At 44.4% G+C, this 23705-nt stretch overlaps 1 protein-coding gene across 2 annotated transcripts in view; it reads right to left on the bottom strand.

Moving 5' to 3' along the window:
* The window catches only part of VPS53 (VPS53 subunit of GARP complex), a 135785-nt gene that overhangs the window by 72369 nt on the left and 39711 nt on the right, over positions 1-23705 (bottom strand). For both annotated transcript variants that reach the window (XM_052657246.1, XM_052657245.1), the window contains exons 8-12: positions 18076-18154; positions 15385-15528; positions 14781-14923; positions 12038-12179; positions 2719-2820 (exon numbers count right to left, since the gene is read on the bottom strand). In XM_052657246.1, coding sequence (XP_052513206.1) covers positions 2719-2820; positions 12038-12179; positions 14781-14923; positions 15385-15528; positions 18076-18154 — 610 coding nt within the window. The remainder of the gene's footprint in view (positions 1-2718; positions 2821-12037; positions 12180-14780; positions 14924-15384; positions 15529-18075; positions 18155-23705) is intronic.

Genomic DNA, 23705 nt, shown 5'->3' with positions numbered 1-23705 from the left:
GACTGCAGTGATGCCAACAGGCTGGGTAACCCAGGACAAACACTGGTCCCCCTGCCCCAGCCGAGCTCACCACCCGCATCTCGTGTGCTTCCCCCTGAAGCCCCACCTGGCTCCTCCTCTTCCAGTGCGCCCAACTTCAGAAGCCAAAGAGTGACTGGGAAGTCGGGGCGGGGGTGGGGGGGCGGTTCCCGGAGCTCCCACCTAATCAACCACAAGGGGGATGGTGCTGGGGAGGCGGTATGAGGTTGGGGACGCAGACGAGGAGGCACTTGTCACTGGTGTGTCAGTTTTATTACTAAAAAGGAACAGCCCGTGAAACTGAGGGTGGGTCATCTAGCTCAGAGGTTTTCAGTACTTTTTTTAGGTTTTTAAATATATGGACCATTTTTAAAGTCTTCACTGAATTTGTTACAACATTGCTTCTGTTTTATGTTTCGTCTTTTCTGGCTGAGAAGCATGTGGGATCTAGCTTCCTGATCAGGGATTCAACCCCTTGCATTGGAAGCTGAAGTCTTAACCACTGGACCTCCACAAAGTCTTAGTACTTTCCTTTTGAACATACCTAGAACCCCTGATCCCAAAGGAATTTTACCTGGGAGTCCATGAAAAAAGTGACTCAAAACAGAACTGCTCTATTTGGAGGGACTTGGAGCTCTGCTCTCCTCCCAGCTCCCCACAGTGACATGTGACAGGGCACCAAGGAACAGAACTGGAAAACCACTGGCTCCCTCTCAACAAGGGAAGTCCAGTGAGAAAAGTACCCGCCTAAGGTCACACAGCCAGCTGATGGCAAACCAGAGTCTGGCATCTTCTCCATCACGTGACTCTGCGTTACCCCAGGCACCTGTGTTGTGTGTCCTTAGAATGAGCAGATCTTCATCCTTAAGACAAGCTTAATCTCAAGCTTCCAGGATGAGCAAAAAGTTCCACAAGAAAGAAAAAACAAAACCAAATTACTTGACAAAACTGATTTTGTAGCTCATGGGGAACTCTATCATAATCCAGTTTTGTGACACCCAGAGATGACTGGCTAATGGGATAATTTTCCAACAGCACTGCGCGCATCTGAGTATTCAACTACATGATTCTGGGTGTGACAGCGGCAGCCATGTGCGCTGGGGAGACAGGAGGGCCCTGAAAATGGCCCAACTACAGAAGGCCAGCTCAGAGGGCACAGACACCCAAGCGCGGGTGGAGGATGAGCTCCACACCTGGACTCTCCTTTCTCATCCCAGTCCTTCCTCCCCAAATGAGAGAGACACATTTCTTTCTTTTTTCGGCTGTGCTGAGTGGCATGTAGGATCTTAGTTCCCAGACCAGGGATCAATCCTTCAACCCCTGCACTGAAAGCATGAAGTCTTAACCACTGGACCACCAGGGAAGTCCCTGAGAGAGGCATTTCTTTAAGAGAAATCTTTGTTTTCTCCTAGCCTAGCTGATATGATGGCTTTAAATCAATTACATTTAATCCTGTAGATCTCTGGGATGTGGCCTCAGGGCATCATGGGATTCATTTCTAGGTCCTCCACTTTTCAGGGCGACATCACGGTGTGATGCAGAGAGCCAGGAAAGGAATTTTAGTCTCTGACTTCCAGACCTGGCTTCCAGTCCTTTCCCAGCTTCTTCACTTCCAAACTCTGTAACCCTGGGCTAGTCACTGAGCCTGTCGCTCACAGAAATCCTATAAAAGGAGAGGCAGGCACAGGAAGGACGAAATAAAGTAAAGCCTGTGGAAGACTTCTAAACTATAAAGCACCATAAAAATTTGAGGCATCCATGTTATTATAATTATTTAATCAGTGGATCAGATACCCCAGCAGCATCGGTTCAGGGCTGCTCCTGGGGGTCCTGCTGTCTTGGCTCCTGCCAGGACTGTACCCCTATCATCCCCCCTGGGCTAGGAGCACAGGGTGAACTGCGACGGGCACGGCTATGGGGTTCCCAGAGCTGCTCTTCCCAGCCGGCCTCCCTTTCGGTGGTGTCTGGATCAAAATAATCTCATAAAATCATCCTCCAGCAGCCAAGTGTAGAAAATTAAAAAGAAGGCTCACTAATCCAGACAGGAAAAGTCCTGATTTATCGCTCTAACCTCTCGTGTCATAAAATGGCAATGAAACAAAAACACCATTCTCTGGAATGGAGGGAGAGGAAATTTAAGAGTTGGACAGAAAAAGCCGAAGGAAATGAAAGTGCTGGTGTGCTCTGAAAAGTAACTCTCCAAATATGCCACTGGTCCCCTTGGTATTTTCAGGCCTCCCTGACGGCTTCCAGACCTAAGGTGCTTGGCTTCCGCTGAGTCGGAGTCTCTCCTGGCTGACAGGGGCTGCTAACTTCACCAGGGACCTTTCAGCCTCTCATGTCTTCACCGGACCAGATCAGGGGACAACTAAAAGCTGGGCTGCCAAATTCGAGAGATGATGAATGAGCCCAGGCAGAGTTTGGCCACCCTGCCATACCCGCTGATGAAGCTTGGCTGTTGCTGAGGCCGGTGGTGAGGCGACTGGAGAGCAGCGGGGTGGGGTGGGGAGGGGCAGGAAGGACTGCTCTTTTATTCAGGTTTCTAAATGCACTTTCAGATAAAGCCCTTCTAGAAAGACCACCAAAGCTGTAATCTCTGAACGTGGTCAACAGCCAAGGGATCATATTTAAGAGTGAGCAGACCCATTTTCAGAAACAAACATTCGGCAGGCTGTGAGGGGAAATGCAAACCAGACTTACTTGCTCTAAATCTCCTTTCTCTAATGCCAGTTCCTCCATCTCTGCTGCTGGCTCATCTTCCAGGAAGGGATTGGTGGATGCGGGTGGAGATTCGAGTTTTTTCTGTTAATTAGATGTGAGAAACAGATGGGTGTTTTCTGAGTAGAGTCAACACCTTTCCCCACTGATCCGCCTTTTCCAAGGCTCTCCAACAGCTATACCATGCAATCTGATCTGATGGGCAAAAATGGAGACACCCTGGATCACATTCTCACCACCAGGACTTCGCACTGCTTTTTATAACTGGAGGATAATTTACAATACTGTGATGGTTGTGCCATGTATCAACAAGAATGGGCCATAGGCGTACCCGCCCCTCCCACCTCCCTCTCCACCCCACCCTTCCAGGTAGTCACAGAGCACCAGATTTGGGTTCCCCACATCATACATCAAACTCCCTCTGGCTCTTCCAGAAACCTTACCGCCCACTGACCCCAATCGTGAGCTGCCTACAACTCTCACTCATCCTTCAGTCTTCAAGTCAGAAGTCCCCTGTTCTGGGCAGCCTTTTCCCACCTGGCAAGTCTGGTTTAGAAGCCTCCATCCCCACCTGGCATGTCCCCTAACCAGGTATTTATTAAAATACTGCCAATTACTCATGTGTGTGTCTCCTCCCCACCAGGTTCTGTGACTGCAGGAATCATGCCTATCTTGTGTCTTATCTCTGGTGCCTGGCCAGAGACCTATATCTCTTCTGAAATATGAAGGTAGGTTTGAATTCAAAAACAAACTCCAGAGCTAATCTTTTGTGTTCCAGATCATAGACTCTTCTCTTCCCAATTAAGACCCATTACAGCACCCACAACAAGATCTCCTTGAGAAAAATTACTCCCCAGTCCCTGAATGTGACTTTTTTTTTCATTTTTCAAAAATACTTCTGAGCATGTATTTAAAAACAAAAAACATTTATTTGACTGCACTGGGTCTTAGCTGCAACATACAGGATTTTCAGTCTTTAATTGTGGCACTTGACCTCTTTAATTGCCACATGTGGGATCTAGTTCCCTGATCAGGGATCGAACCTGGGCACCCTGCATTGGGAGCACAGAGTCTCAGCTACTGGACCAACAGGAAAGTCCCTTGACCACTCTTTTAAAAGATCACTGAGTGAGACTTCAGGCTAGTAGAAGGCTGGAGATGTGGGTTTCAGCTCCAATGCTGTTGCGTTGGCCCAGTCACCTAGCTTCTCTGAACCCCAGCAGCCTGAATGGCTGAATGAGGAGGACAGAGTTACAGACCACTTGAAGGATTAAATGTGATAAAGTGTGTGAAACGCTAGAAGCAGCACATGATATGTATTAACAATGATGATTCCAGCGCAACAACAGGAATGGAGGTTGTGCTTTGGAATTTTTTTTTTTACAAATCTGACCTCAGAATGTTGTTTATGCCAAGGAGCTGGGTGTTCTAGCAGAAAGGGAACTCAGCAGACAAGCAGGATAAAAGGAACTGGCAGGTGCTGGGGAAGAGGAAGAGGGTAGGGGGAATGGCTCTCTTGAGACAAGAAGCTGGGTGCAGAGGGAGTTTCTAAAAGTACTTGTGAGGTGACTTCCCTGGTGGTCCAGTGGCTAAGACTCTGAGCTCCCAATGCAGGGCCCCAGGTTCGATCCCTAGTCAGGGAACTAGATCTCACGTGCTGCAACTAAAGATATACATGCCACAATGAAGATGACGCTCCCACGCGCCACAACTAAGACCTAGAACAGTTAAACAAATTAGTATTTTTCAAATTTTCAAAAATAATAAAAGTACTTGTGATAACTGGAGCATGTATCAGTGGAGCAGACTGAATTGATCCCTATGGCAAGAGGGATGGCAGACAGACCACAGTGTCATGAATGACTTTGTCAGGTGCCAGGACATCAGCTGAAGATGTTACCGAAAAAAGAAAGAAAAAAGGAACCCAACAAACAACACAGAAAATTAAAAAATAAAACTTAAACACACACACACACAAACCACACCCATGTCTCGTTTAAGCTTTAAGACAATTCCACTTACATCCATGTAAACTACTTACTTCTTGGCTAAAACACTTGGATGGTGTTTTGTAGCTAGACAGAGCCTTGGTGTGTGAAGAAAGCCTTGTGATTAAGGCACTGTGTGTGTGTGTGTGTGTGTGTGCACATGTGCTCAGTTGTGTCCAACTCTTTGCGACCCTATGGACTATAGCCCACAGGATCCCCTGTCCATGGAATTTTCCAGGCAAGAATACTAGAGCAGATTGCCTTTTCCTCCTCCAGGAGATCTTCCTGACCCAGGGATTGAACCTGCATCTCTTGTGTCTTATGCATTGGCAGGTGGATTCTTTATCACTACGCCACCTGGGAAGACTAATTAATGCATTAGCTCAAGGAAATCAGGAGGAGAACAATGATTTTTGAGGTATCCTCTGGAGAAACAATATGGTCTAAGAAAGCAGCAAACATTTCAAATATATGCAGTCTGAAATTTGGCTTCTTTGCCTGATGTGCGGGGCGGGGAACCCTCATAAATGAAAAGCAACTTACATTTATTTTCAGAATTAGGCTATTTCTAGAAAGCAATGTTTCTTTGAAAGCCATATTTCTAAGTCTTAGTTGTCTCTGTGAGGGTTGCTGGTATTTTAAGGTGAGGGTGAAAAACGGAATCTAAGCTTCAACAAGTTACATTAGTTAATAGCACTGGATTCCTGATCCTACTGGGTCAAAGTGGGTTTGGGGATCACACTGTTGAGCTGACCCACTATGATTCTGAGTCTTTTGGTCCTTTGGAGACATGGAGAGCAAGTCAGCAACTGACTGCAAAGCTTTGTTTAAGATTGTTCAGCAACAGAAACAGGATGAAAGTTTTTGAACCAAATATTCTTCATCTATTGCTAGGCCTACCAGGGTTGATAATATGTTTCACAATTATATACAGGTAGGACTCATTTTAAAAACAATGTGTTCTTGGAAATCTTGGTGATGCCGACTGAGGGCGTTCCTGGGCTCCACGCTCACTGATGGGAGTATTCAATGGATGGAGGTAGGCCGTAAGAAGCAAACATAAAAGGCAGCACTGAAAAAGCAGAGAGACGTTCCAGGCAGTACAGAGTGGGCTACTTGTTTGGTGTCACCGGGTCAGGAGGTTCCCCACAGGAGAGGTGTCCTTCCTGTCCCCACAGTCTGTCTCTATTAACAAACTGATGAGATTACTGGAGTCAGGGGCACTGGGCACTTCCTGCTCATTCACGTGAGGCACATGCATTCCAACTGGGAACGGAGCTGACACCAGAAAAGCAACTCACCACTCCTCCGTTCATCCACCTGACAAAGGGATGCACTGGGAACAAGGAAAGCAGGGGGCGAGGAGGACTGCGCTCGGTCCTCAGGGAGCTTACGGTCGAGTGGGAGAGGCAGACTTTAACCAAAGAATCACACAAGCGTGTGAGGCGGCCATGCAGGAAAAGCCGAGGTTGTTATGAAAGGATGCAACAGAGGGTCACAGAAAACCACCCCGCGGAAATGATGTTGGAGCCAGAACTGAGGGGCGCTTCAGAGCTCAGTGTGGGAGCGGAGTGGGGTGGCCAGGCCTTTCTAGGCAAAGGGACAAGCGGGTGATGCCACCCATCCTGCAGTGGTGTGCTGAGCATGTGCTCAGCTCCAGGCACACTCCTGGGCACCAGAGACCCAGTGCTGAGCAAGATAAAGAAGGGAGGTGCCATGCTGAAAATACAGTGTGGGAACTGGGCTGAGCTGGGGAGGTTCTTTACAAGGCGATCCAAGAGGGCCTCTCTGAGGCAGGGACATTTGAGTAGAGACTTGAATGAGGAGAAGAAGCGAGTTGAGCCAAGACCTGGGGAAGAGCATTCTCCCCAGGGAGAGCCAGTGCAAAGGCTGGAGTGAAAGGAACGTGGCAGGGAGGGGCAGTGGGGCCCCCGATCACACAGCCTGTTGTGGGCTGTGGGAAAGGCTGGTTTTCTCATAGCAACCGGGCAGTCACTGGGGGTTCTAAACAGGGCAGTGGGAGGACCAGTTTTAGATTCTGAAGAGGCTGCTGCCAAGTGGGGCTGACACCCGAGTGGGCGAAGCTAGAGTCGTGGAAATGGAAAAAAGTGGCCACACCTGGGGCATCTTTAGGAAAGCAGACTTAGGGGAATTGGTGAGAGAGTGGATGTGACGGGGAAGGAAAGGAAGCAATCAAGGGAAAGGTGCTTTCTGGCCTGAGGAACTGTGTGGCTGGTGTGACCACTGACTGAGGGATGGGCCTGGGTTCAAGTCCAGGCTCTACCACTCGGGTATGTGGCTTAACTTCTCCATGCCTCAGCCCTTCCACCTGCAATGTGAAGGGATATGAACACCCACTGCACAGAGATGTAGTGGCAGTTAATGAGCAAGACTGTGTATACAGAGCAGCTTAATACAACAGCCGAGGAAGTGCGGCATGCGGGGGCTGTCCTTAGTGTTTAACTAGGGTACAAGTCATGAAGGCAGGACCACGGCTGTGCCTCTCAATAGAGCAATGATCAGCGGGGAATAAGAGGACCACAGGGATTGGAAGACTCATAAAAAGAATGTTTTTAATCACAAGTTAGATCTTTCCCTACTATTTCATCTCTTTGGGAGCTCTCCAGGAAATGAAAGCAATGCATCCATCAAATTACAAGGCAGAGGCCCACTGGGCTTCACCCTTCTGCCCTAGTCTCCAGCAAAGCCCTCCAAGTATCTCCTGTACCACCATTCCATTGGCAAACGTTATGCCACAGAACACCGAGAGGTGGACGCAGATGCCTGCTACTGAGTGGGCCATGTTACTGCTCTGATTAATTTGGTGTGATGAAAGAACCAGTCTCTGCAGGAAGCCATCACCAGCACAACTCAGCCTTGTGTGCAAGAGGCCCGCTGGCAGAGACAACCAAATCTGCCACTCACTCCTGCTCTGTGGCTGTCACAGGCCACAGAGAATTACAAGTTGAGGTTTAGATTTTAAAGAACTCAAATGACATGTTCCACGAGCTCTGGGGCTGCTAAATGAAACCAAAAATCTGCCAAGAAATGCACAACTTTCCAGTTTTGAGAGAATTCATTCTTTTTGCTATGATGACAGTTGATTTCAAGTTCATACATGAAAAGTCTTCACACGGCAAGTGTATTCCTACTTATTAAACCACATGGGATTCCCAACACTATCAAAACAACAGCGGCCACAGGACAGCCAAGCTGTCTCATTTACTGTTGGGAAGAGCCAACCAGGCTTTAGTCAGTAGTATGTCCATATCTGGGTCTGTCTGCACAAATCTCTTTCTAAGGCCTTAGCTGGACCCTTCAAATCATCAAAGAAGAAACTCTGAAATTTAAGATGAATCTGTTTCCTTTCCCTGGAGAAGAGAGCTTTCAATGTGAGATGAAAGTTCCACAATTTCTGCATTTCTCATCCCATAAATACTTTATTCCAGCCCAGTTCCTGATTTGTCCTTAAAAAGATGGCCTGGAGGCCTCAGCCGATAGGATGGTGAGCACAGGCCTACCGATACCTGGTTTAACCTTGCTGGGACCCCTCTTTTGTTCTTGGTGCCACCACATTCAGATCTCATGTTGTGACAGTTCTGTATAGATATCTTTCTCCTACTAGAATATACGTACCTGTCTGATTCAATTTTCCATCTTTACCCAAGGCCCTGCCCCAAGAGGGAGCTTGAAAAACACTGGTGGATAAACGCTGGTGGAGAAGCATTCAATAAAATCCTCTTCAAACACAGGCATTATGGTTCCTCTTTTTTGTTTAAAAAAAAACAAAACCAAACCCAGGTAGGTGTAGGTGTGTGTGTGCACATGTGTATGCAGGGTTGGAAGAGTCTCAAATTATAACCCAAACTATTAAACAGTGCATATCTCTGGGAGGAGAGATTTAGAGTAATTGAGAAAGAAGAGATTATTCTATTTTTTTAAATATTCTGTCTTCTATTTTTTTTTTTAAGATTTTTTTATGTCGACCTTTTTTTTTTAATGTGGACCATTTTTCAATTCTTTATTAAATTTGTTACAATATTGCTTCTGTTTTATCTTTTGGTTTTTTGGCCACAAGACATGTGGGATTTTAGCTCCCTGACCAGGGATCAAACCTATAGCCTCTGCATTGAAAGGCAAAGTCTTAACCACTGGACCTGGATCCACTGCCAGGGAAGTCCCAAGAAGAGACTGTTCTTTTAAAATATTTTATTCTGTTTGAGCTATAACAAGCATGTGTTACTCTCCCTCTTTTTGATAGATAAATTATCTGAAGCATGAAGATGATTTATAACTAAACTCAGATTTTCTAAAACCCTTGATATTTTAAAACTGTGATATAATTAACATAAAATTCACCATTTTAAGGTGATTTTCATTTCAGTGATTTCATAGAGGCTGAATATAATTTTTACCATAAATCTAATCACTGAGTCTCTAATGATGCATGTGGGTATAGTTAAATCCTATCTAGACATTTGCTTTTAATTTCAAGGCATTTTAATTTACAGACTATATTAAATCCCTCCTAAAGGTCAGGAATTTAGGCAATCAGCTAGAAACCTGGGCAGTTCCCTTCTTCCAGTAACTGTTATAGCACAGGACATTATCAGTTTGTTGGGGCTGGAATAATAAAAACAAAACATGCCCTGTCCTTAAGGCTCTTTCAGTCTAAGTTCCTAACAGTTTCTAACAGTCTAAGTTTCTAAGTATCCACATCTGTCAAAAAAGAGCAAAAGATGATGCATCACATGACTCAGTTAGGAAGAGCTTTCCAGGTGAACTTGTCTTTTCAGGTGAGCTCACCCTCATTGTTTCACTGTCAATCGGTCACCAAGGGGCGTGAAAAGGCCTGAGTGATACAGTGAAGGGTGGAAGGGAGCAAGCCTGGGAGGGTCTCTGGTTAACCTGGCCTTTGGTGGACTTCTTATCTGCTCTATTATTTTCCAAGGAATCTGATAACTTTCAATGAAATCTGGCATATGGTAAAGAGTATTAGGATATACTTTGATTCATTCTGTAGTTCTACTACTCTGAAACAAAATGGTGACCACAAAAGATTACCCAAAAGGCATATCCTGGGATCAAGGCCAGACAGGGAAGAGGCTAGGAGACAAGGAACGGCCAGTCTTTAGATTGGGTATCCAGCAGCTAGACCGGCCATTAGGCCAGGTGGCACTTCTGACCCAGCGCAGGCCAGCCTCTTTCCAACACTGTCTGTTGGGAGCATGGTCAGCAGTCACTACTAAGTCCATCAGGGTCTCTGACAGTGACGTCTGCAGGCTACTGGTGAAGGTGTGGCCCCACTTGCCCACAGCAAGATGTTTGCTGGACCAGGTTCAGAGTGAACTTTACTGACAGTGAGAAGCACAACCTTCACATCTCCCCAGAGCAGGGCGGCCGTGAACTGATTCTCCAGGACCTGGCTTGCCTTGTGGAAGAGGCCAGAGGAGTTCTGTTGCCTTTCTAGAAACTCATCTTTAAGGGAAGGTCCTTGAAGGCTGTGGAGCTGCCATGGTCAGGAACTGGAATGCAGAATGGTTGCTGGGTCACAATAACTGGGACAAAGAACAGTCTCAGGAGAAGAGACTGTCTTAAAAGAGAGAAGTGACATGGAGAAGCCTGTGTGGAAGACAGCTGACCAACTGGAGAGGTGAAGGGTGGGTAAAAAGCTCATGGCTCAGAATTTCCCTGGTGGTTAAGACTATATCTGCCAATGCAGGGGGTGTAGGTTCGATTCCTAGTTGGAAAGCTGCTGCTGCTACTGCTGATAAGTCGCGTCAGTCATGTCTGACTCTCTGCGACCCCATAGACGGCAGCCCACCAGGCTCCCCCATCCCTGGGATTCTCCAGGCAAGAACACTGGAGTGGGTTGCCATTTCCTTCTCCAATGCATGAAAGTGAAAAGTGAAAGGGAAGTCGCTCAGTCGTGTCTGACTCTTCGTGACCCCATGGACTGTAGCCTACCAGGCTCCTCTGTCCATGGGATTTCCCAGGCAAGAGTACTGGAGTGGGGTGCCATTGCCTTCTCTGAGTTGGAAAGCTAAGATCCCACATGTCTCACAGCCAAAAAACCAAAAAATGAAACAGAAACAATACTGTAACAAATTCAATAAAGCCTTTAAAAATGGTCCACTTTAAAAAAAAAAGCTCATGGTTCAGCAAGATTTTTTGTAATCTGAAACTCTGCAAACTAGATGGGAGAGCTAGGCGACAGCTGAACAACTGGAGGAGGTATTTGTAAATTGATTATGCCAGAGAATTTCAAAGATAGAAGTCCAAAAAGGAATGGACTGGTGGGAAAGGTTCGGGGGTTCCTAGTGACTGGGAACAACATCGCAGAGCATAGTACCCCGGGGAGACAGAAGGCTGCAGTCTGGGAGCATGACCCTGGTAGTGAGGTAAAAGTGGAGAGACGCTGGGCTGCCCTGAGAAACAAGTAGACATCCACTGTTCTCATTTCCAGACCTTTTTCTTACCTGTTTACATATATAAACATGCTTCTTCCACAAATGGAATTATACTATATGTACAGGGCTGTGTGGCTCAGTTGGTAAAGAATCTGCCTGCAATGCAGGAGATCCCTGGTTTGGAAAGATCCCTTTCCTTGGAGAAAGGAAATGGCATCCCACTCCAGTATTCTTGCCTGGAAAACCGATGGACAGAGGAGCCTGGCAGCTACAGTTCATGGAGTCGCAAAGAGCTGGACATGACTCAGCGACTAAATTACCACCACTGGGCTACAGCTGACGTTTTGCACCTCCATATGTGAGAGGGTTTCTTCCGACGACAGCACATCTGCATCTATTCCTCACTCTACCACTCTGAGGCTGTTCTATCTATTCCACAGCATGAATGTATCATATTTTACTTAAGGTGAGTAATGGACATTACAGAAATCTCTAATGTTTTCTGCTTTTAAGGTTGCAGTTCACCTTTTGGGGGGTTACATCTTCCTCTAAGCACATCTTAATTATAAAACTGAAGAGTTAATAATGTAATAAGGTATTTGTGACTGAATAAGTGAAGACTCTATGACTCACAGAATTACCAGGCTTAAAATGGGGCTGATCTCTTGATAAAATGATGACAAGACATTCTAAAAATACGAAATACTGCATAATAGACAAATGATAAAGCCATATAGAATGTGTTATATGACTATTTGCATGATTTCAACAAAATCCTTGGGATGGAGGATTAAGCACCTGAGCTGATGGATGGAAACACCAAACTGTAAAAGACTTCAAAAGCGAAGCCCACCCACCCAGGCCACCAATGCCCTGGTCTGGTATCCCTTAGGACAGTCTTACCAGTGTTCCATCTGTCAGGGTGCACCCGGAAAAGCGTTTTGCAAGAAACCCCTCAAAGTTAGTCGTTCTCTGAATAGCAAAGAGAAGCAATTTCACTTCAATTTCCTTAGCTCTTGTACGCATGATCTTGGCAAGTTCTGTCCTTCAAATTAAAGAGAGAAGAATGTTGTTGAACAAACCGATCATTCAAGACAGGACAAAGTAAGTGGCTTTAGCTTATACTTAAAAAAAAACAAAGTATGTAGTCATTTCAAAACCTGAAGTCTATCACCAACGAAGTTTAATGCTCAGGGAATAGAAACACATATTCTAAATAAGAATTTTAGGGAATTTCCTGGCAGTCCAGCAGTGAGGACTCTGCAATCTTGCTGCTGAGGGCCTGGGTTCAATCCCTGGTGGGGGAACTAAGATCTCATAAGCCATGCAGCCTAAATAAATAAATAATAAGAATTTTAAGGTGAAATTATCCACCAGTCCAAAAATAAAACAAAATCAAAGATAATGGCTCTCAGTTTGCTTACACGGCTACTACAATTTTTATTATTTTTAAAATTTCCATTCACTTGTTAATAGTATATATGAAGCATTTACTCAGTATTTTATAAAAATGCATATATTCTATATAATTTTACAAGTCATTAATTACTGAATCATAAAGCCCTCCCTCTTCCAGATAACTCAGTAACCATCTTTCAACCAGAAAACAGGACCCCTGGGTAGAGATGGGAGAGATGGGAGTCAATCCCCTTGTAAAAAGTGACAGGTACCCATCTGGGTGTTTCCTGCCTGTGACGCTTACAGGCCACTCAAGTGTCCCATCTCAGAATGCTGCGTTGTAAGAGAGCAGTCTCACCAGAGTTCTCAGTAAGTACTGAGCTACAGATCATCTTCCCACACAAATAAACAACAAAAACCAAACAAAGAGCCTCTTAATTTGAGAATTATGTATCTACAGGCTTTTAGCCAAAATTTGAACAATGAAAGCTTAGCAGCAGCACTGCCATTAGCTGACACAACAGCACATGTGTTGGCTTTTATGTACACTCACTCTCCTGTGGACTTCATTTTTCACAGAAAATGAATTTTGCAAGACACTGAACTAGGGGCTAAAGTGAATTAGTTATCAATCTCTCAAGCAATGCACTCTTTCTTTGCTAATCAGGACTTAGAAAGTGACAACCACAATCAACCTTGAATCAATAAGGTCATCTAAATCCAGCAGCAAGTATGTTTCTGAAAACCACCAGCACACAGAATGAAAAGCACCAAGGGTGACCCTAATGTAACTAGGGACTCTGGGTAGCAAGGAGGTGTCAAGGTAGGTTCAGCAACTGTAACCTGTATACACTCTGGTCGGGGATGTTGATGATGGTGGAGGCCTCTGTGGATGCAGGGGAGGACAGGGGGTATATGGGAAATCTCTTGTCAATCTTGCTATGAATGTAAATCTGCTTTAAAAACTACAGCCTACGTGTGCATCCTAGAACCGGGGCTCTGCAACGTGAGGAGTCAATGCAATGAGAAACCACTGTGCCACAGGCAGAGAGCAGCCCCTGCTCACCCCAAACAGAGAAAGCCCATGCACAGCAATGAAGACTCAGCACAGTCATAGATAAATGATTTAAAAAATAAAGCCTATTACAAAATAAATAAACAGCCAATATCTCTTAATGAATCCCTGCCCCCTACGATGTGCTCTTAAAGCATACAAACTGACTGTAACCCACAATTTTAAGAGAGATGAAAGGTGGCTGAGTTATGCATACATACGGAACTTCTTAAAAAGTTAACTGGGGTTAATGTAACTGTGCACTGGTCAGGGGGCCTCTGTAGACTCTAGCTTTAGCTCTGTCCGGACACACTGATCTACACTTCTTGGGCTTTAATTCTTTGATCTAAAGGGACGATCTGGCCTTGGGCTATGGCTCATGGAACCGAAGACAGGAGGAATGGGAGAAGGTCTCTAAAAGGCTCAGAACACTCAGATGCCAAAGTGATTAATGATCCAAAGACTATAAACACTGGGTTGGGGGGGGGAATCTGCTCAACAACTATTTCCTGAGTGTGTACTATGTCACTGGAGCAGACACAGCCCTGTCCCTCTGGAACCATCTACTCAGCATGTCAGAAAAGCAGAACAATGATGGATGTACATTCACTGCACATTGATATGTGTGACACAGACACAGGGGAAAACGTGGAGCAATGAATCACCACAGGGAATCTGGCTGACATGCTTTCGGATGGCTAAGAAGGCAGGCCGTCCAAGGTAGGGCAAGGCTATAGGGAAGTCCTAGAACAAAGATAAGAGCAGACTGTGCCTCTGTGTGGTGTGCATATCACTCTTAAGGCGGAACAGACATACAAACAAGTGCTCTGGCCTACAGCCTGCTAGCCCAGGGCACTCATGTACCCTTTTCCATTTTTCCCTATCAAGTGTTTACCCCCTCTTCACATAATGCTCTCTCCTCTAAGGCTGAAGCTCTGAAGATGGAGAAGGTGGAATACAGCTACAGTTGGAGTCAGGGACTCAGTTTGGGATATATTCTAACTTTCAATAGGAACGGAGTCTTCCGAAGGAACTCCAGCACAGCTGAAGACATGCTCCTGAAAATCATGATTCTCAAACCAATTTTTAAAAACAGGTGGAAGTGGTTCCAAAGCCACAGGAACCCATAGAGACTGGGGGGCTGGGCTTCAGTCAACTGATATCAATCAATACCAGTAGAGAGTTGGCAGCTACCTTGTGATGTGGCAAAATTCCACAGCAATTCTCTCCGCCATGTACCACTCACGTGGGAACATCCGGCCATATTTCTCCTCGTAGTCCACGAGCTGGCGTTTGACCCAGGCATAGCGACGGTCGATTTTGTCCAGCCAGGCAACCTGGGGGAAGCAGGGAATAAAATCTACCCCAGCGCTCAGAAGCAGTATTGACAGTTGAAGGAAATAAGCAAAAACATAGAAGCAAGAAAAACACAACCAATCTATTTCTCATGATTTTAAAGAGTCTAGGTTACTTTTTTTACTTGATCCAGAGGTTCTTAACCCGGGGTCTATGATTGGGCTTCAAGGGTCTGTAAATTTCCTGGAACTGTATGCAAGGTTTTATGTATAGGTGCATTTTTGCAGAGCAGATCTCTAGCTCTCATCCATTTCTCCAAAGGATCAAGGACCCCAAAATGGTTAAGAATCACTGAACTGTACAGTTAGCCCCTAGGAATCAGGGTTTAACAATCAACATTTTAAGACAGTAATACTAATAAAATATAAATCATAGACTTGAGAGCAATCAATTTTTAGTACAATTCAAATGTGACATCTGAGCTCATTTGGTCAATACTTACATCTTGGTTTTCTTGAAAAAGTACTAGGTACTCTGACAGATGCTGTTTAATAAACTTTTTGATGATTTCCTGTTTGATTCTGGGGTCCAAGATATTAGCAACCTGACACGCATCTCGTAGAACGTTGCTGGGTCCTCCTGGCCTCTGGTAAAACACACAGCACACACACCAGTTCAGAAGCCAGAAGCAACCTTTAAATCTTATGGCCTCTGACAGCTGCTGCTTCTTGTTCTACTCATGATGTTGTCATTACTTCCACTCCCCTGACACTCATTCTTCTGCTGTGGATGGATATTTGAGTTACTTGTTCCTCAATGAAAGAATCATTAAGCTAGTCTGTAGTAGCCAGTATAAAAGCTACTCCGTGAATCAACAATGAGACATCCTGGAAACAGGGCCAGGAACTTTCGCTTTCTGAACTGAAGTCACCTTCCTGAAGGGCCCTAAAAAGTCAGAATGACACCAGTCTAATGCCACACGTGCCACCTTCCTCTGATTCTAACCTTGGATTCCTGTTCTCAAAGTGCTGTAATTATGCCAAACAGCATGCTGGCATTTAAAACCTAAATCCAGGTTCCATCCACCATCCTTGCCCCACTGATGGTCAACCACGCAAACAAGCAGCCAGATTATATTATGATATTGGTGCCTTGATCTGAAAAAAGTCGTAGAAGACCATCACAGGGCTGTATTGATACATCAGGATGGGAAGGCCTTTGTTATTACTGAAGGCAGCTCCGTCTCCTCGAACCTTTCTTTACAGTGACTCACTGAATGAGCGTGGCTGGCTGAGCGGACCACGGAACATGTGGCGTCGGCTCATGGCTTGGCTAAATAGCCACGTAACTTTGGCACAGTTATTGACACTCATCTGAAAAATAATTGGAAAAAAATAATGCATTTTAACTAGGTGATGATTAAGGGTCTTACAAATCTTTATGATTTTTTAAAATCAATTCTAATTTATCCATCTCAACTGAAGTTCAAGAGTTTCTTAAGTGTCACTTAGGCTGCCCAAGAGCTAACTAAACTGTTAAATGCTGACTATGCTCCGTGCTGAGTGGCTATTCTGTCCCCCACGGAGAATTCTGACTGCTCAACTCTGGCTTCTGGATGAAAACGTTTGATCTGACAGAGAAGTTATGAAAGCCAAAATCTACGGGCTCATGGGTTCAGACTTTTTCATTTATAAAGGACTTCACAGCAACCTTGGATACCTTTTTAAACAAATCTTGATTTCCATTTGTGAAGCAGTAATAAAAACACAAAGCTTTTAAGAGAGGTCAATAGTCACTCAGAAGGAAAAAAGAAAACTGTTGAGGAAACATCAAGTCATCTAGCCAGGGAAAAGTGAAACAAGTTGCTAAAGAAAACCATTTTCACCTCATTTTCCTCTTGGGGTCTGAGAAAAAGGTATAATGTAGGTCAATGTTGTATTTTCCTAAATGATAAAGCTGGGCTTTATCTGCATCTTTCTAAAACTTCTTAAAACCAGGGTCAATAGCAGAGTAGAGTAAAGCAGACCCTAGTGCTTATAACTTGTGAATCTCTTACTATCCCTTTTTACAGGACTGTTTTCTGATACCCACTACCCACAGTTACAGCAAATGGAAAAGGAAGATAAAGTCCACAAAGGAACATGCTTTATGAATAAAATACCTGATTGCTAGAAGACAGCCATAATATACGCAGACATGAAAATCAGAGGCAGGTTTCCTGTAGGAGGTAATCGACAAAGCTGGGGCAGCTACCCCCACACACTTTCTAAGTCTCTTTTATGAGGCACAAAGAACAATGATTAAGATATTTCCAGTTATTGAATTATAGAACAGATCCAGGAAACGTTCCTTGGCTCGGCGAACAGACATATATCCCCCACCTCCATCCACCAAGCGCCAGTCAGTGTGCTTCAGGTCATTTCTGAGCCACACAGTTCTTGCTCCTAAAATAGCTCAAATAATAAAGGGGAAAAAAAGCTTCTGAGGGTTCTTCTCTCCTCAACACATGCAAAGCATTAAGATTATGTCTGCTATAATTTGAAGGATGGAGCTAAAAGCAGTTACCCCAGCAGAGTGATGGCCAAATGAGGCAAAACTTGTTACATGAGAAGTGTAACCAATAGCTCACGAGTGAAATTACTGTGGGCTTTGCAGACACAACACAAACAGTCAGGCTACCAGTGAGAGCTGAAGGGATTCATCCCAAAGAACAGGATTCTGACCATTAAAAGCGAGTCTCCTAACTGTCATTCTGAGAGTTACTTAAGCCTGGGCACGTTCCTGTCCGTTGTCTCCTCACCAAATTGAAACCAAAAAGTTATGTAACAATCCTAAAAAAAAAAATCACTGTGGTTTGGAAAAAAAAATTAAACAAACAAACAAAAAAAGTAACTATGAGAAAAAAGGTTAATTCCCCAGACAGACGACATTTTGGGTTTGACACACGTTAAATGAAATCAAAACAAACCCTCACTGTGGATGTTGTGGGGACGCAGATGAAGAGCCGACTGATATTGCTTCGGGATATTTAAAATCAAGGATGGTCCATTACCCTGAATCTTTAGCACACAGACTTTATGGCTGCCAGCAACCACATTTGAAATAGTAAGTGAATCATAGTTATGGTGAGTGTGAATCAGGCCAGAATATGGTGAGAATATCCAAAGACTGAAGGGAAAATGCAAAACAATACCTTGGTGCCCTGGGAAGGAAAAGCTTCTTCAAAATCGGCCAGGATTTGCTGTCCTAACTCAGTCTGGGCTGCCTTCACTCTGTAGGGAAAAGAGAATATATCATTACCTGGCATAATTTTCAAATGTCCATAAATATCTGTGCACATAGAGGTTATGACTGCTAAAGTCTTCAGGGATCATCCAGGAAGCAGGCAGTGGTGGCTAGATAAGATAGGTCACACACTAGTTAGCAGCAGGTTTATGACATTAAAATGTCATTCATTTACACTTGCCCAGAGTACCACAGAGAAGCCTGGTGGGCTACAGTCCCGAGGGTCACAGAGTTGGACACAACTGAGCATGCACGCACACACAGATTCTTTCTACATCCCAGAGCTCTCCTAGGCCTCCCCTCAGCTGTCGTGAGGTAGTACACGTCAGTCTTTGCAAAATGTCACTGGGGTAGTTATGCCGCAGGAAGATGCTATATACTAATGCCCAGTAGTGAGTAGTGAAGTCGCTCAGTCGTGTCCGACTCTTTGCGACCCCATGGACTGTAGCCCACCAGGCTCCTTGGCCCATGGCATTTTCCAGGCATGAATACTGGAGTGGGTTGCCATTTCCTTCTCCAGGGGATCTTCCTGACCCAGGGATCGATCCCAGGTCTCCCGCATTGTAGGCAGACGCTTTACTGTCTGAGCTACCAGGGAAGCACAAGTCAAATTTAAATCCACTCCGGGTTACTGGTGTAATTACTCTGCCGTTCCTTGGAGAACAGGATGGGAAGTGGGTTTTGAACTGCTTCAGGGTTGCTGTTTTTTTCAACCTGGAAACCAACATCAAGATTCTAAGTTTTAACAAGTGAACCAAAATACTGTTTTCTAAAGTAAAAAGATCAAATGATAAAATGAACTGCTATTTGAGTGTGAAGGTCACTGAATGAAGACTTAAGTTTGCTTGGGAGATGGTGAGGATGAAGACTGAGTCACACTGGAAATGAGTTTGAAAGGGGAGGCTGGAACTGAACTGGGTGGTTTTCATGGAAATGAGGAGCTCAAGAACTAGTGCTTGGCTGAGAGGAAAGAAGAGAAAGGAGAAGCAGCCAAGAGGGGAGAGGAGCTCTGGGTCGGCCGCCTGCCACCAGCTCGCCCTCCCCCAGCCCAGGGAGTTGGGTCCCTCCTGCCTACCATCCTCACAGCTGGACTGCCCTGAGCCTGAGGCAAGTCTTTTATCTTCGCTAAAAGCACCATAAAATAATGTTCTTCCTTTTTTGGTCTCCACCCTGTTACTCTGGAATTAACTTTATGAAGTTTCTAGAAATAGTGAACAGCTCAAAACCACAATTTCTTTGGCTACTAGGCTGTGCCTGGCAACCTACAGAGATTTTTTTTTTAATGAGGGGATAGTCAGGACCCAAAATGGTCTGGTTTTTCTGTGGCATAGTTATAATTATGCCTTATTCCAAATACTTTCCAGGGTTTTTCCACTATCTTCAAAACTTAAAACTACTCTCATAGGTGAGTTTGCAGCCTCTTTTAGTTACTTTCCAAGGGGATGAGAAATGACAGAGATAAGGTTGTCACCCAAGTAGCCCGCACATTAGAATCTAATGACATTAAAATGTCATTCATTTACACTTGCCCAGCATACCACAGGAAACATTCCTTGAGTATGAGTTCTGACAAGAAAGAAGATGCTTTTGTAAAACCATTACCTCTGAGGTCTTATGACTCCACATAATGGGCCAGACAGACCGACTCCTCTAGTGCCAGGTCACAAGACAGAGCTTCCAGGCCCCTTTGTTCCTTCTCTCTCCTCTTGGCAGCCAAAGAGAGCATAGGTTCCCCCCTAAGCCACAGATCACTCCTGGAGGGGAAGTTCCACCCTGGTTGAAAAGTCACAGTCTATTTGCAGGTCTCCTGAGTGTCTCGGAGATGTGATAGTCCCAGCTCTGCCTCTGTCACCCTTTCTACTGCGACATTCCCTGACCACATATTCTTAACCAGATTTGAAACTGGGGTGCCTGAGGCAATATGGATGGACCTAGAGATTATCACACTAAGTGAAGTAAATCAGAAAGAGAAAGACAAATACCATACGTTATTTCTTGCCTGTGGAATCTAAACTGTGACACAGATGAAATTATCTATGGAACAGAAGCAGACTCACAGGCACAGAGAACAGATTCGTGATTGCCCAGGGGAAGGGAGGGAGGGGAGGGGCGGACTGAGAGTCTGGGGCTAATAGGTGCAAACTGTTAGACTGGACAGCACAGGGAACTTTAACCAATCTCCTGGGATAAACCATAATGGAAAAGAACATAAAGAAGAATGTCTACATGTGTATAACTGAGTCACTTTGCTGTACAGCAGAAATTAACACACAGAATAGATCAACTATACTATACTTCAATAAAATATTTAGAAACAGAAATTGGAGTGCCTGCAAAGACAACCAGAGCCTATAAGGGCAAAAGTATCAGCTTGTGATTTGCAGACCCCCTTGCCTTCCTCTACAGTCCATTTCCAAGGTTACTTCTTGAGACAGTCTAGACTTAGCTGTGCAACTAGTGAGCTATGTGTACTCCTAATTAAGTCATTTCCCGCAAGTGAGCCATAACTAAGAATGGCTGCGAACTAAGAGGGTGGGGATGGAGGCCTGGACTAGATGCCTTTCAGTATTATTGTTATCTGATTACTCCACAACACACATCTTACAGCTCTAGCTGGCAACAGCATCCATCCTTACCGGTGATTGCAAGTCGGATGTTTAATGAACACTGGAGCACAATAATCAGCTTTTGCATGTTTCCAAGTGTAGTTTCTGAAGTGTCTAGCAGTGACTCAGATGAAAGAGAAACCATTCCCCTTCGTGACAGTAATGATGGTATCTAGAAACCCAAACCCTGATTCATGCACTTGCAGGATAAGATGTGAATAGTGGTCTTTACAATCAGTTGCCTGAGCAAGATCCTACAAAGACATCAAACACACTGAAAAAAACACATCTTTGGCCTCACTCCTTCAAACTCCTTCCTCTTCCAACCATGAAAAGTAAGCTCTTACTGTGAAGAGATGGAGCACCAGACTCTGTTAGCAGAGTACTTACGTAAGTTCAGCTACCAAGACTTCCTAGTCATCCTTATGAAAGTCAACCTACAACTAATAGAGAACAGGGGAAATGACAATTTCTCCCGGATCCAAATAAGCTTGACCTGGTTAGGTGGTGACAACTCAGTGCTGACCACTCTTAGCAAATGAGAGATTCCCTATGCCATGCCGGAAACGATTGCCAACCAACTGCCTCCTGGCATCCTCCACACCATGTGACCAGGGGTTGTTCAAAGGCACCCTTCCCACGGGACTTCCCTGGTGGTCTAGTGGGTAAGGGGCAACTAAGCCGATGCGACTCGACTACTGAGCTATATGTACCACAACTGGAGAGAAGAAAGCTCGAGCACCACAACTAAGATCTCATGCAGTCATAAATAATTAAATATTTTTTAAAAAAGCACCCTTGCCTAAATGTGCTATCAGATTTCAGCAGAGGGATGGCAGCAGAGGGACCACAAGCTATGAAAACCATTTAGACATTTATGGACAAAATAACTCTGATGCTTCCCATACCCTGTGCATGACTGTCCCAGAGAAAGTACCCTCAGTAATTTGCAATAAACTGACCTCCCAAAATAGAGAGTCTGTACTGGACAGAATGATTCGTCAGTCTGATTAGTCAGATACTCCAGTTCCAAGGAGACAGAATCTCAACCCAGAATCTTAGAGTGACTCAGTGGGACGCTTTGATATCATCAAGTACAATCCTTACGCTTTCAAAACGCGTGCTTTTGAAACTTAATATCCTTTCAGAAAGAACCTGTCATAGTCATACAGCTAGCTGGGCCTTTCCTTTCTTCCTTCCTTTTCCTTTATGTACAAATTTTTATTGAAGTATATATAGTTAGTTGACTAGCTAGGCCTTTTCATCCTCCACTTTAACTTCTTTGACCACTATGCCAAGTGATCCCCTCAATACGCCAAGTACCTCTCATGCAGAAGAGGTTAGAAATAGCCCTGAAAAATATGTCTCAGTTAGAAGCTTTCATAGATTTCAAGAGAACGCCAGAACCTTCCATTTTTCCTCAGGAAATACTGACTGATTACTAGACACATTGGCTTTCTCAGATATTCTTAAGCCAGGAGGATTTGAAATATAAAGATGACATTAAAGGGAAAAAAAAAAAAACTTTCCGTCAACGCTACATTAACGTTTAAGCATTTTCCAGAAGGGTAGTTGGAAGAAACAGCTGTATTCAAATTGACGTCCGTGAACTTCATATTTCAAATGTGCAGGCAAAGATGTCAGCACACAGGCTTTCCTGTGACTTCCGCAGTCTACAGACAGCAAGCTCTGAAGCTAGAGGCACTGAGGTGGTGCACAGGGTGTAAGGCTCCCGCCTTCCCCCGTCTCCCCAAACAAACAAGCTATTTCTATCACTTCCAGATGGTTCTACCATCACTATGTAAACACAGGGAGGAAAATTCACCAGAAATGATGCTAAAAATAAGAAGTCTGGACTTTCCTCAAACTTTTAGTACCTCCTGAAAAAGAACTGTAGTCCAGGCACTGGAAACAAGCAATTCCTTCCCTTCCGCTAGTTTTAGTGTTACTTAATAGCACTTATTCTCTATTAATCAACACTTTTTTTTTTTTTTTTTGCAAATAGAAGTTGTGAAATGAACAAAAAGAAAAGTAAATCCTCCTGTGTTCTCAGCAATCCTACATGATAATGAATAGCTGGAGCACCAAACTATACTGATAGAAAGTTATCTTTTAAGGGGAGTGTCATTATAGCAGTGATCACAAAGTTTCTGTGATTTATAAAATAACATCTTTGGAAAAACAAAATTAAAAGGCAAGAAATCCTCAAAGAGTGCATTCTCTTGTTTTTCCCTATATGCTTTCTTATAATATAAATAAAATTCAGTTCTACCACGCTCCTGCCATCAGCAGTGCCCATCCTATGCAATCACGAAACCTCCTTGACTACATGGTTGCTGTCATGGAATGGTCTTTATCTTTTTCTAATCCAGAACATAGCCCCAAACTCCAGTCTCTTGTAACTATAACTGACAAGACTTTTACAAAATACAAATAAGACTATGTCTCTTCCTGCTTAAAATCTTTCATTGTCCACAAAACAAATGCAGAGCAGATTCAAAACGAATGTAGAGTCAGATCTATGACCTGACTCTGCCTACTGAGACAGACTTTCACTCTCCACGCTCTTCTTTTCCCCCCTCTCTTCTTGTCTTGGTAGTAAGGTCCTACCTTTTGTTTTGGCCACACCCCATGCTATGTGGGATCTTAGTTCCTTAACCAGAGATCAAACCCATATCTCCTGCAATGAAAGCACGGTGCCTTCCTCAGATCTTACCCATTCTTTTAAGGTCAGATTAAAACTTAATACTTCCTGACCCCTACCCTCAGCCCCTAAAGGCTGAGTCTCTCAGTCCCTCTTCTGAGACCCTGCTGTCCCCAGACAGCATGGACTAGTTCTGTTATATCCATCTCTATCAGTGTCTCTCACAATAATGGTGAGCTCTTTGAAGGCAAAGAGTATGTGTTTTGCACCTCATGCCCTCAGGACCCC

Source organism: Budorcas taxicolor, chromosome 19 (assembly GCF_023091745.1).
Source record: "Budorcas taxicolor isolate Tak-1 chromosome 19, Takin1.1, whole genome shotgun sequence".
Taxonomy (NCBI): domain Eukaryota; kingdom Metazoa; phylum Chordata; class Mammalia; order Artiodactyla; family Bovidae; genus Budorcas; species Budorcas taxicolor.
Note: the sequence above shows the minus strand (reverse complement) of the source record. Positions and strands in the feature narration are given on the sequence as shown.